Source organism: Balaenoptera acutorostrata, chromosome 9 (assembly GCF_949987535.1).
Source record: "Balaenoptera acutorostrata chromosome 9, mBalAcu1.1, whole genome shotgun sequence".
NCBI classification, from domain to species: Eukaryota; Metazoa; Chordata; class Mammalia; order Artiodactyla; family Balaenopteridae; genus Balaenoptera; species Balaenoptera acutorostrata.
In genome coordinates this window covers 38,156,819-38,171,543 of record NC_080072.1, presented here as the reverse complement: position 1 = coordinate 38,171,543, position 14,725 = coordinate 38,156,819, and the positions used below count along the sequence as shown (strand labels likewise).

The 14,725-nt window shown below is 45.1% G+C and overlaps 1 protein-coding gene across 8 annotated transcripts in view; it reads left to right on the top strand.

The window, feature by feature from the left end:
* The window catches only part of NAV2 (neuron navigator 2), a 398,333-nt gene that overhangs the window by 128,728 nt on the left and 254,880 nt on the right, over positions 1 to 14,725 (top strand). For all 8 annotated transcript variants that reach the window (XR_009009169.1, XM_057552146.1, XM_057552147.1 and 5 more), the window contains exon 3: positions 6,481 to 6,533. Coding sequence is in view for 7 of the 8 variants with exons in the window: in XM_057552146.1 (XP_057408129.1) it covers positions 6,481 to 6,533 (53 nt within the window). In the remaining variant the exon portion in view is untranslated. The remainder of the gene's footprint in view (positions 1 to 6,480; positions 6,534 to 14,725) is intronic.

Genomic DNA, 14,725 nt, shown 5'->3' with positions numbered 1-14,725 from the left:
CTATGTGACTTCTTCCCTAGACTGTCCATCAGCCAGTTCAGAACATCTCATCTCAGAGTGTCTTGTGAACATAGATCTCTTGGTTGGGGGGCTGGCGGGAGGGTACAGCACTCTGGCCAGGATGCTAAACTATTAATCGCTGTACTCCATGCTTCCCCTACACATGTGCCTATAAAAGGAAAATGTAAAAATATATATTTGTATGTGTACATGTTTTTAATATATATGTATATGTGTGTGTGTGTATATACACACACACATATGTGTGTTGGGGGTGGGTGTATCTCTCTCTATTCTCCCTAAGATTTTCCTAGAATTGGAGTCCTAGTGACTCCGTCTGCATTGGACAGAATTCTAGTGGTTACAGTTGCTGTTTGGCTGGAGAGCTCCTACTCATTCTTGAAAGGTCAGTTTCTCCCTGATACTTCCTAGCTCCCCCAGGCAGAGCTGGAGGGACCCTCCTCTGTCACCCTACTGACTGCTGTATTGGGCCTGGGTCTCTCCAGGCCTGGGTCTGAGTCATCTTTCTTTCTGGGTTCACAGCATTTAACACGGTACCTGGCGTGCAGTGATGTTCAAGAAGAGTTGAGGAGATTAGGGATGAGAATTTTATTCACTGCAACCCTTGCTTCCCTAAGCCTGGCTCGGATTGTTTCCAAAAGGTGGCCCGGATGTTTTCTCTTACCAGTATTTAGTATTCTTCTGAGCACTCCTCTAAACTGTATGTTACACCCTACTCCTTTCCAGGATTCTGGTGCAACTCTAAGGTTTGGAAGGGACCTTTTAAAAGCCTCAACCTGATGTGTGAATTGCTTGCATGAAAAGTAGTCAGCAGAGTCTATTAAAGTAGTCAGCAGATGGACAACTTACTACCTCCTCAACTAGTTCTAATGATGGAGAGTTAGAATTTTTTAAAAGCTCTTTTTTCATTAAGTCAAAATCTGCCCCTCCTTGGTAGTGTCTCCCTACAAGTACTAGTTCTGCCCTCCAGGGCTACAAAGAGCAAGCTAATCTGGGACAACGAGAGCATCAAAATAATTGAGGACCATTGTGGGTTATAACTGTGGAATGAAATAGGAACCTACAAATCTGTATTCACAGATAGATATATAAATAGATGATCTGTCAATGGAGGAGAAGAGAGAACTCAACTGTTCGGGTGAATGTTGACTGATAAATGTAGAAGAGTTGCAGCTGTGATGGTAAAGGTTAGTTAAGGCAGGAATCATCAATGGATGCTGAAATCTAGAGGAGAAAGTTTGATGGAGAGCAGCTATTTACATGGTCTCAAAGTGGCTCTCCACTGATGGCTTATTAGTTGCAAAGGGAACCATAGTAACCACATGGGAGAATGAGGCATCATGACCAGGTGATCAAAAGTACGTCACTGGTGAGGAGCAGCTGGATGTCACGTGCTTCCTGACGTGGTACCTCGAAAAGAGTGCAACATCACTTCGTGTTGTATTGCAATCAGGGATGGAAAACCTGAAACCCATCCTGAGGAATCTCAGACAAACCCAAATTGTGGAACATTCTGTTAAAAAAAACTGGCCTGAATTGTTCCAAAATGTCAGTGCTGTGAAAGACATAAAAGGCTTAGATATTGTTTGAAGAAAAGAGATTAAAGAGACCTGACAACTAAATGTACCGCATGATCCTGGACTGGATCCCATACAGGGGCATAAAATGCTATAAAGGACAATTTTGAGTCAGTTGACAAAATTGGAATATTGGAATTATAGTAATGTTAAATTTTCAGAATTTTAAAATTGTACCATGAAATAATATCCTTGTCCTTTGGAAATACTAAGAGTGAGGGACATGATCTATGTAGCCTACACTGAATTGATTCAGAATTTTTTAAAAAGTGTACCTATAGAGAGGAAGAGGGAGGGAGCGAGAGAGGGAGAAAATGAGAATGAATGATGCTATATAGGAACTCTCTGTACTGTTCCTGTAACTTTTCTGTAGGTTTGAAGTTACTTCAAAGTAGTTAAAAAGAACACATCTAAATGAAGGTCCATCAAAACTTGCAGTCAGGGAGATTGTCCTTTTAAGGGACAACCTGTTCCTAGGCCTGGGAGGGAGGAATGTTGTGCATAATGATTAAGGATCCGTGTGCTATGCGGCCTGACCCATGACTGGGGAGCTGGGGGGCTGGGTTAGGAGGGTAGGAATCAGGGAACGTTTCCTCAAGGAATTTATCTATAAGCCAAGACCTCAAACTTGGAGTTAGCTGGGTAAAGTGGTCAGGGAGGGCTTTCCTGGTGGAGGAAGTAATGCGTAGAAAGGCTGGAGGGTAGAGAGTCAGAGGCTCAACAAGGCAAAATAAGCCCAGGCTACCAGGTACAGGGCAGTGAATTCTGGGCTTTAACCTAAGGAACAAAGGCCAGTGGTTGAAGAGTCGGTTTTCAGCTTGGGGATCTTACTGCCTCCTCTACTATTTCTAATGATGGAGAGTTGGAATCCTTTAAAAGCTAAGATGTGTAACATGAAGGAAAACCTTAGATGCTTTTCACAGACATTGCTCCTACCTGAGTCTCCATCTAACCCAGATGGGCCCTAGGGTCTAGCCATCTCTTTATCCATCTATCCTAGGGCTGGTCTTACCAGATAGTGGGATATCTTGGGGCCCACACTTTTCCGTCATTGCCTTCTGCCCATTAGGCAGAAAATAGACCTTTTGCTGCTGCCTCTTAATGCCCTTGCTTTAGTGACTGAGGGTTGGGTGTCTGTGTTCAGCCTCTTATTAGTATGATTATCTTCTTGAGTCATGAGCTGCCCGAAGCCGGCGGTTGCCTGCCAGCCCATCACGGTGCCATGTCCGTGAGTTATTAGAAAGGTTTACGAGGCCAGGATAAACAGCATGAATCAAGAGGGAGAGACAGGCCTCCCTCCTCCCGCTTACATTGCTGTCACTCAGGGAGGTTGCCAGAAGGGGTTGGAGTGAGCGAAGGAGAGAAGGGGCGGGAGAAAGGGAGGAAAGAGGAGAGAGAGAGAGGGAGGGAAACAGGATAAACAAAAGAGGCTTGGAGAGAAAGAGGAAGCCAAGACAGAGAGGGGATGAGAGCAGCTCACTTTCCACCACCATCTGGGCTGCCTCTGAGCACAACCAGGAAATTCAGGCAACACGCCGGACTCTACCTTCTTTCTGTTGATGACCTGCTACCATGGCGTGGCCTTGGGTAAGTCATCTGCCTTTCAGTGAGGGCAGCCAATTTTGCTAGACGTTGGCAGGGCTGCCAGCTGCCCTGCACATGCATAGATGCCATGCATAGATGCTTGGGCTGTTGAAATGCTTGGAACCCTTCCGAGGAGGTCTTTTGAGAAGTGATGAGCTTGATTCCATTCTTCTCAAAGTGCACTGATGCTTTCCATTTACTAACTTGTCACCTTGTGTGCAGACAGGTCACCACATTACAGATTGCTGGAATGAATAAATTACCATTGGCACTTCAGGATGCCAGTTTTAATCACAGTTGAAGACTTTGGGGGACAAATGCCTTTGCTTCTCTGTTTATCTTCTCTGGGGCTGTAGCCAAAGACCCTCTACCCCGAATTAATAAATTCAGCTCTGAGGACCAAGCTCTTCTTCCTTCTAACCAGCAGAATCAGAGCTGCTATTATTGCTCTAAGTATTTATGGCAACCACAGAAATTCTTGAGAATTTAAGTTGAAGGAGAAGTATTTAAATTACATGAAATTGGAAACTAGGAGGTCCAGACTTTTTTGCATTTTTATTAAACATTTATTTTGAGTTTGGGCTGAGTCATTTGATCTCTTCCCATGTTTTCTTTAGAGGGTCATGAATAGGCTTCACCCCATTGGTTTATTTTGAATGTTGTAAAATGGCAGCATTAGGCTTATAGGAGCCTAATGAATTCAAGGAGCACCTGTCTGTGGTTTAGGTGACAGACCATGAAAAGGAATTAGAGGGATAATTAGACCAAATCCCTTGGTTTTGTTTATCCAGAAGGTATATAAATAGTCTTTAAAATGACTTCTCAGGATCATAGTTATCCATCCTTCACTTTAATGAGCACTAATGAACTGGGTGTTGATCAGAATCCAGTGACTTATGACTTTGGCCATCATGAGTATCCACCTGGAAGATACCTTGAGTGGCCTTGATTCTCAAAAGCCATACCAGTGTTGTGTATCAAAATCCAAGGTCAGAGTGCAAGCCTGCCATAATTTCCCATGTATGAAGGAGTGCCATTTGTCAAGGATCTTTCTTTTTTTCCACCTTCAGCACAGACATTTATATATACAAGTGAAAGAGCAGCTGCCTCAAAATAGACAGTAAAACTTTGATTCATTGGAATGTTCAGAATACTCCTTAGTTCCCCTCAACAAATACATATTGAGTGGCTCCTGTGTGTCAGGCACTGTGCTAAGCCCTAGGGTTATAGTAGAAAACAAAGCAGATGAAAATCCTTGTTTTTGTGGAGTTTACATGCTAGTGACACATTCTGGCTAATTGTATTTTCTGGTGAACTGAAGAACAAACATCCGTGAGTTATCCCATTCATTGGGCATCCTTTACGTGCTTTTTAAAGGCTTTAAGGCACCTCTTTTGGGAGTAAGTAAAAGCAGGTGGAGGAAGCTTCCTAAAATGCCTATCCCAGTGTTCTTAAGAGCTGAGAAAACTCAGTTGGCTCAATTGGCTCTCTGAAGACCGAGGTCTTCCCAGGTGGGTCATAAGCCTGAATATCTATTACTTTGGGCCAGTTCTAAAGAAGGTGTAGATCAGGCTGAATGTATACTAACCTGGCTGATCATTAGATTTTTAAATAATTTCCTGCCACTAGCTTGCTTTCTTATTTTTTACTTCTTAAGATAGAAACACTAGAGGAAAAAAACCCAATTGAGGTAACGGTGAGCTATACTTGGGTTCAGGTGTTCTAAAACCTTAGTGTCCTGGGACACTTTGATTCTGTTATCTTTTTCAGACACTTTTCAATGTCTTTTCTCTTCATGGAAGGTTTAGGTGTCATAGTCATTAAAATCTGATGTGATATATATATATATATATATATATTTATTTATTTATTTATTTATTATTATTTTTTTTAAATGCAATTTTGCAAACACTTGTTGAGCCCTAAGGGTACAAGTGTGAAAAACAAAATCTACATGTCTGCGTAGCTGGGGGAGACAAGAAAAGGAGTTACACATTAGGTGATTAAAAGCAAAGTAGAGGCAAGTCCAGGGTGCTGGGAGAGCAAAGAGACCTAGTGGGACTTACCCTTCTGGGGGAGGGGGCATGCAATAAAGGGACATGGGATTGGGGAGGAATCTCATAAAGGCTTCACAGAGGAGGCAAGTCCGTAATTCTTTACTGTGAACTCCTAGCTGAGTTTCTGGGCTTAACTCAGATGGAGACATCAAAAAAGGGAAATTTTATTTTATATATTTTTTCATAGATGATAAGAATATATATTATTGGATTAATGATCTCTACCGTACATAGAATACTCACTGTGTGCTGGGCACTGCTCTAAGCAGTTTACTGGCATCATATAATCTTCTTCTCACAGCTTCTCCTGTGAAGTAGGTAGTATTAGCTCCATTTTATAGATGAGGAAACTGTGGCCCAGAGAGGTTGTGTTACATGGCTAAAATCACACAGCTGAGAAGCTATAAAGCTGTGCTTCAAACTGGGGTATCTTCGCCTCCAAGCCACTACACGTACTGCCTTTCTTGTAGCACTGTAGTTGCAAACTCATGTCTTGGGCTGTGTCTTGCAAGGATTCCTCCATACTTAGGATGAAATACATTCACCATGGGAAGCTGGGCCTTTCTTCCCTGTTATTTATTTGATTTCCAGCTTATTCCGTACAGCCTCTTTCTATCACTTCCCTAGGTAGGTAGGTAGGTACTCTTTTGACTTGAGTAGTGTGTGTTCCAGATCTAATCTGGACTCACTATATGACCATGGATATGCCATTTTTAAAGTCTCACTCTCTTGTTCTTCTATTGGCCACCACTTTGGGAATAGAATCAGGACAAACAAAAGCAATCTTAGCATTTCTGGCTAAAGATGGGGTGAGATGCTGTCATCTATGGCTTTTGTCCCCAGGAGCTGTGTTGTGGCTGGATGGATCCACTCTGAAGCACCCTATCTTTTGTGGGCAAGTTGCAGTTGCCTTTTTAAGAGCCTAAAGCACAGTCACAGCTCAGGCCGTTTCCCAGTCTCCAAACATTTCCACCATGCCCCATCACTCCAAGACTGTCATCAATGCAGTTGTCTCTGCCTTAGATGACAGCGACCTTGCCCCAGCTGTCCCTGGAGGGCGGCAGCTCGATGAGTAAGTCCTGAAGCTTGCTAGATGCGTCTCAGTATTTCACATGCCTGCGTTGGTTGGACAAACCCCAGTATGGGCCTTAGGATTTTCTTGGCCTCAAGGGTCCTGAACATCACTGCTCAAAGTGTCTGTGATGATTATTTATTTTTCTGACTTGTGTTTCTTTTTTCAGCAAATGAGAAGATTGAAGACATCAATGGCTGTCCAAAGAACAGATCGCAAATGGTAAGTGGTACACGGGCAGCGAGTGTTTGTGTTATGTTAGTAAGCCCTACCTCTAAATGATATTGACCATCTTGAAAACATTCACACCACAAGCTTTACTCTGGGGGATTATATTAATAAACTAACAGCCATTTCCAAATAGCCATGGTTTGCTTCTCTGACATTTGTTGGCATTTACTGGAAAATGGCTGTGATTTTTACGTAGGTCGTGAGACAGAGAAAATGAAATATGGTCCTTGCTCTTAGAAACAAGTTATGCAGAACTGGTGCAAACATACCCTTGTTTAGAACTTGGGCTGATATGACTCTTGCTTTTTCCTCAAAGACCCACAACAATTTCTGTTTGTGTATGGTGCTGGGGCACAGATGGAGTGATGGTATCGTAACAACCATCAGAGACTGGGGCGTGTGGTCTGATTGCCTTTAAAGGTTAGAATGATGTGAAATCAGAACTGTGACAGGAAATGTGAAATGTCCAATCACATCCAGACCATTCACAACGTAACCTTGACAAGTGACATTCCCTCTGGCGTGATATGCTTAAGCTCTGATATTATAACTTTAAAAAATCTTTAAAAATCTATTCTGTTCTTGTTGCATGTCCTGCACATAATCTTTGAATGAAAATTCATGATCACTGTTGAGTTCAGGGAGCATTGAATTGTGACACAATCTGAATGCTTAGTTTTTCCCTTAGAAATGCTTTTCAAATATGAATATTTCCACAAAGATTGTATATTATCAGAGTCTGTTAAGATGACGCTAATACCTGTTTAAAATACGAAGATGGCAACTGAAGGACAACCTTTTCTCCTGGATGTTAATTTGCTTCCAGAAATCTAAAAAAAGGGGCATAATTTGTTTTCTAACCTCACCCTCCTCCCTTTGAGTAGACACAATTGGATAGTCTCATTCCAGAATACACTGAAGTGATTGGCCTTCCTTGGGTTTACTGTTTAATTTTCTGAATTGTTTGTTATCCCAGTGAGTGGACAGATAGCCTTTTCATCAACTTTTTATCTAGACACACAAAGTTTCTTATTATAAAGAGGAGTGAGTGTGCCTGGCGGGGGCAGGGGGTGTCATTTTTCACGTTAAATTCTGAAACAAGTTTCTCTTTTTTTGTTGTTCCACTGGAGATTTTGTTTCTTTTTGTTTGATCCAGAGAGTGGCCAGTCCTCACACAGGAAAGTCCCCATGCAGACATCTCATGGCTGCTTTGACTTTTGGAAAAGCTTGGCTGCTATTTTTGCCAGAGCTACTACAGCTGTCTGGTGTATTAATAATTGAGAAAATTTGGAAGATAGAAGACTTAATTTTAGTGCAAGCATTTTACACATGCAGTCATAGCTTCTCATGAAAGAGATGTAGTATTTCTGCCTGGGAGAGAGATGGATGTGTTTGTCCCAGCCCATTATAATGTGTATGTACAACTGACAGTTTAAGGTAGTGAACCTCTTATTCTGTTTGGTGCATTTGCATTTTCGGTACCTTCTGTTGGAGATGTTTTCTGTTAAAGTCAACTTTCAAGCTTACAAAATAATACCGTCACCTCAGATTCTTCTGTGCCAACTTAGTTTATGTAAATATGTTATGTATAATGCTACATAGCACCAACGCAATTTTGTGGTTTCTCTATAACTCTTTCAGCTATGGAAGTATTGGGTTTTTCTTCATGGACTGTGTTTTTTTTCTTTTCTTTTTTTTTTTTAAGAACACAGGAATATAAAATCCTAAAATTGTCTGTGGTAATTAGTTCCAGCTCAGGGGCGGGGGAGGGGGGGCAGACAAGGTCTGGTGGTAAAAGTGGCAGAGAATAATTCAGCAGACAGGATGTGAGTCCAGGAAAATGTCAAAACCTCCACCACAGTCATTCCATTCTGTAGGAAATGAGAAAGGCGATGATAAGGGACTCGGGGCCATTGTCCTTTCGCCTACATCACAAAGCACTGACAAATCCATAACGCAGAACTCATCTAAGGCACACAGGAAGTGCTGCTTACACACAAGCACAGGTGGTGTTCTGGCTAGTAGGACACCTGTGTGTATGCGTGTGTGAACACGTACAGAGTTAAAGCATCTCTACTCATGGGAAGTATCATTTGGGAAGATGGCATAGCGGATGAGCCACCATTTCTAGGTTCCTAGAACGTTAAACTCCCAATTAGGCTTTATTTAGGGCAGCCAATGATAAACATTTGTTGTTGTTTGCTAAACGTTGCCTGTTTGGAGGAGACCAGAAGGGAACGTGTACGGAGAGCATCATGTTGGCAAAAGGAAGATGACACACAACGAGAGAATAGGAGAGAGTGTACCTGCTGGGAGGGTAGCTGTGACTCCACTGAAAATTATCAGCATAGAGTTATCGTGCTCACAGAACACAGAGCATTGTCAGAGGCCTTAAATAACGGAGACAAAGGAAAACAATTTTGCTTCAGACCAGGGGGGATGGGTGCTATTTCAGTTTTCAAGCGGCAAATTATTTCATTAGCTCATCGGTGGGTAGGCACGAGAGCTTTAGTTTTACAGGTGGGGTGCCTCTTCCTCCTCTCGTATCCCCCTCCTCCTGACCTACCAGGCTGCCCGGAGCTCTGCTCTCCAACTCCTGAGCTCCAGGCTCTGCTTCAAGTTCTGCTCTCTTCCCAGAGGATGTGGAAGTGAAAGCAGACACTTGTGGCATATGGACTAGAGAATTCCAGAGGCCCTGATGCACAAACATTATGGGCATGGCTCTGTATACTTCTAGCCTGTCGGTCAGCACACGGTCACAGAGTGCCAACTAATGCCAGGCACTGGACTAGACCAGGTTAGTACCCCCGTGAACAAGATGGGGTCCCTGCCCTCAGGCAGCTCAGTGATGAGTGGGCAGGAGCCCAGAGAACAATTAGAACACTAGAATAGTGCAACTGCTCCCATAGACATCTGCGCGTGGCACAGTGGGGGCTGGGCCACTCCAGGAAAAGGGGAGGCTTAGGAATAACTTTCAGGGGTTGAGTCTTGAAAGGCAAGAGGGTTCACCGCAGGGAACGATGAGTGGAAGAGGATTCCCATTTCTGGAGATTCTGTTTACCTGAGGATATCCTGGACCCTGCAGAGGAAGGTTTTACAACATTTGTTCACGGATCCTACCGTATGCCATCAGCTGTGTCTGGTGAGACTCTTCTGGCCTCTCCTCAGTGTCAACCCTTTGTCCCATTGTATCCGAGGTGAGGGATGGGGCACGGAAGAGACCAGAGTGCGACAGACCCCAGAAGCATGGTGGTCTTCTCAGACCTGGGCCAAGTCTTCTGCATTCATCGTCACTCCCCAGGTGGCAGCGCCTCAGGGAACAGCCCCATTGGACCCTGGAGTGACGTTTTCTAAAGGAAAGTACCCATGGCGATCAACTCCTGTGGATGAAAGCTGAACCATGGGGTGTGAGAAATGGTGGTTAGTATTGTTGACATCAGCACTCACAGGCATCCACGCAGTGCTTTAAGGCCTTTCACACTCATGGGCACGCTCGACCCTCCCGACCCTGCTGTAGGCCAGCGTATCAAGAGACACTGGTGCCGGCAGCTGGAGGGCTGTCCCCAGGGAGAGGCAGAGCCAGGACCTTCGGCATCTCCTGTCACCCTCTCGTGGCCCTCGTAAAACAGGACTGTGCCTGCAGCCGAAATGCAGAAGCATGGCAGTGGCTTCCCTTTCCCAAGCAAGCCTGGCCTCAGCTTGTGTTGAAGGAGTCCTTTGGTCTGTTTCAGTCTGGCATAGATGCTTTGGGGGCCAAATCCTCGGAGATGGAGCTGTAGAAACAACCTTCCCCCCACCTCCTCACCCCCCAGTCCATCCACTTGGCCCTTAAATAGGTTTGTGTATGTGCGTCAGAGATGGTTAAAATGTTTCTTCTGTTTAGCATTGCCACGGCAACCCATGGGGCATCGTTTTGGCTTTCAAGTGGTGTGTTCCACAGGGTTACGTGTGTGTTTGGAAGGAGAAACGTTGCTTGGAGCACAGCCAGTGGACGCTGGGGCTGCCGCTGCCTTGTGCCTTGAACCCACTGTATTCCAGGACGCTGGCTCACTTTGGAGCCTAGGAAAGGAGCAGCAGGGGGTGGTTTTCTTTTTTCATCATTATTATTTTAAGTGGTTTGGCTTTGCGTTGTTGATTAGAAGAGGTGCAAAGTTAGGAAGGCTGCCTGTCCTTTCAGGCCCTTTCAGTGGAAAGCCCTGGCCTGTTTTCTGCTCTGGCCCGGGATCATCTGGGGCCTCCCATTGCTGCCCACCTGCCTGCCCACCTCCTCCTGGGCCCTCAGGGAGTCCTGCCTTCTTCCCTCAGCACTTCTAGACCAAGGGCCTGCCTGGGCTTGGGAACCAGACGGGCCAACTTTGAGTTCCTTCTCTGCTCTTCTGTGGCCTTGAGCTAATTATTTAACCTCTTGAAGCCTCTATTTCCTGTTCTATAAAGTGGGATTGATAATAATACGAACCTCATCAAGTTTTTGTGAGGACTAATGAGGCAGTCAAAGTGATAACGGCGGATGACAGTAATGATGATGAAAATAAGCCATAAAGCCAAACAGTGTTTGCCGTGTGCCAGGTGCCGTTCTGAGTGCTTCACAAATATCCTCTTAGTTCATCCTCCCAACAGCCCTTTGCGGTAGGTGACCTCATCACCCCCCTTCTCCATAGCACATGGTCAGCACTCAGTCAGCGGTGGTTTCTCCAATGATGATGATTTGTTTTAGTAGCCATTCAGGTACTGGGGGACATGGAACCCTTGGGAAATCTGAGAAGAGCTACCGGCCCTCTCCTCCCCGGATCACACATACCCCGGAATTTTGCATATGGCCTGAGCAGCTCACGGATCCCAGAGGCCTCTGGGGCTCCACAGACCCGCACATTCGATGCCCCTGCTGCTTAGGGCACTGGTCTGCTCCTCGTCCTGTCCTTTCAGAGGCCCCTGTGGAAAAAGGCAGCAGCTAGGTTCCCAAAACAAGAGGAATTTGCTCTTAGACACAGAAGGACAGGACACTGGTTTTCAAACTTCTGTTCCATGAGCAGAAACCCCCCCTTTTTTCCCCAAATAAAATTGTATGTGGCACCCCACGTGTGAAAGTGACAAAAACTGCATTAGTGCTTTACATAGGATTAGGCGGCCCAGGGAGGGCCACCGTAGCATCTCCCTTTCACCTGCCTCTTCCCTCCCCCTCCCCACTGTCACATTTGCCCCTGAAGCCCCCTTTCAGAAGGCCAGCCCCTGAAAATACACAGTGCGATGAAGCCTAGGGACCCCCTACCCAGGCATCAGGTTCCAGCTCTGGAATTCTCTGGTCCTCCTAAGTCTCCTGTAGGAAAAGAGACCATCAACTAGGTCGTCTTCACCTCTAACCTCTGGAGGTTACAAGGCATCAGGGCTAAGAGCATGGGCCCTGAAGGCCAGCTGCTTGTGACCCAGGGCATGTTCCTTAGGCTCTCAGGGGACCAGTCTCTGTAACGGGGTTAGTAACAACATCTGCCTCCCAGGGTGGTTTTCAGGCATGCATGAGACCATCTGTATGACAGCATGCCCGCATGCTGCTGAGCACAGAGGAAGCACACAGTTGATGTTAGCTCTTAATAGGATGAGGTTTTTCAAGATACCTCAGTATTTTTAAAGAAATAGATGTTTCAAGACTGGCCAGCCTACCTTTGGGTGAGGGGATTACCACCGTGGCCCTGGCTAATCCACTTGGCCTCCCGGCACTGTACTTCCTCCCCCGGGAAATGTGGGAAGTAACAGCCCTATGAATAGGTGCAATTATTGTCTGTATTTTGCACGTGGAGACTGAGCTTTAAAAGTTTTTTTTGCCTCAGACTACTTGCCTAGGAGGCAGAGCTGGAGCTTGAACCCAAGTCTGTCTATTTGGAGAGCCTGTGGTGGTCCCTTCTGCGACAGAGAAAGGGCATAATAGTCTCCACCTCACCAGTCCCTTATTTCTCACTCGTGGGCACAGTAGAGCCAGCTGGGTTTAGCTGAGAGTTGGTGAGAAGGAGAGTGAGTATTTCTGGAGATTGCCTGAGTTGACCTGTCGATGGGAACTCAAGAGCTGAAAAAGGAGCAAGTGGCCCCCAGTGAAAGGCAGCCTCTTGAGAAGCCCAGGAAGAGCCGTGGTGCCAGGTACCTCCGACTGCGTTCTGCACAGAGCTTCCTGGGCCAGGAGAAGGCTGTCTGTAACAAGATCAGGTTTCCAGCCCCAGTGACCTTGAGCCCTCCCAACAGCTGCCAGAAAGCCGGCCACATGCCTGGGGAGTGTCTGAGATCCTTGGGCAGCTGAGTTGCCTCTTCCCTGGGCCCTTGCACCTATTTTTACACGGCCCTAAGGGCACACACGTTACAAAACCAAGAAAGAATGAAGGAGCGTCCATGGGCCCCTTAGAATTTAAAACAAAGTGGAGAGTCCAGGGCCAACATGGGCAGGAAGCATCCACTGCTTCCCATTCAGAGGTCACGTCTAGCATCACTGCATGTGTTGTGGCTGACATTCTCTTTCAAAGATGGCGGCCATCTCCATGTCTGTCTCTTACCTTTTTGGTCACCTCTCTGTTCAAAACCATCATTGGCTCCCCATTTACCTCTCCATACTCTTGAGCACACAATAGAAGGGCTTTCACGATCTAGTTACCACCATCTCCTGCCACTTGGCCACTCAAACTCTATACCCCAGCTATACTGGAACTTGGGGTGCCCCAAGGAGGCCCTGTACTTTCATGCCTTGTACTTTGATGCAAGCTGTCCAGTCTGCCAGGAAGACCTGATGGTTGTCCCACCTGGGCAATGTAACCTTGAATATTCAGGTTAACTGTTAACTCAAGTAACTGAGATAATTAGGTGCCTTTTGTCCCTTGTGTTCCCAGGTGTGAAAGCATGTCTCATAACCTGCTCTTTGTGGTTGTCTGTTCAATTGTCTTCTTGAAGGAGATGCTGTATCTTTCACCTGAGGATCTAAGCAGCTATCACTTAGATGACTAGCATACAGTAGGTGGTTAATAAATGTTGGGTGGATGGACGGACAGATGGAAAGACCAAAGAGGGAGCTGGCCTGGATGTGTCCATGGAGCTAGAGGATTATAAGATACTGTTATTCTCATATCATTATCTACTGTTGAGCAGTGATTTGAGCGCTGGGTGTTCACTTGGAAGTTCTTTATGGGATTTAAGAATGGATATTTAGCACTATTCTAGAAGTGTCTTTCCTTCTCTTAATTCTTTTCTTCCTTGGTTTATCCAGAGGATCCAAATAGAACATGGCAGCTAATTTTTCGTTTACTGAGTTCTTTTATGTTGCTTGAGGTAGCATTTTTAGACATCTTTACAATTACCAGAGATGATTAACATTGATAATAAAAATGAAGATAATTACTGTTCTAAGTGATTTACATGTTTTAACTCACTTTATTCTCATAACAACCCTATGGAGTAAGAAATATATTTTGTTCATTCCATTAAAGGGTATGGAGAACTTGGACCCTGATGCCATTTGCTGTGCTCTGCCAGGGGCCAAATGTGAGGCACGTTGAAGAACATGTTCTTTCCCCCTCATGCTGTAGAGCCTAGGGTTATTGCCTTTGTCCCTGATTCTGCCTGGGTTTTTATATAATATTAATAGCAAATACATATACAGTACATTGGGGCAGTGTTTTAGACATTTTATCTGCATTATAACTGGTTTTATCTTCATAAAACCCTATGAGAGCAGATATCTTTATTATTCCCACTTCACAGGTGAGGAAACTGAGGCAGAGACAGGTTTAGTAAGTTTCCTCAGGTCGCACAGCTAGTAAGTGACAAGCTGGGGTTTGAACCCTGGAAACCTGGCTCGAGAGTCCATTCCCTTAACTCTTATGCTATCCTACATATAAGGAAATAGATGGAAGAAGAGAAAATGACTGACGTGGAGGTGCAAAAATTATATTTGTAATACTGTCTCCTCATGTAGGTAAGGGCAGAGCTTTGGGATGAGGCATTCCATCATGGCAAGGAGATTTGGGATGAAAAAGAATAAGCATGGACTCTGGAATCAGGCAGACCTGGGTCTCATATACTGGGCAGGTGTGCTGGGCAAGTTACTGAAAATCCGAGTCTTTTTCCTTCTCTGTAAAAGGGAGATAATTATGGAAGTTGCCCCCAGGGTTGCCAGGGATGAATGAGAGATGGTATTAAAAGCACCTGGCTCA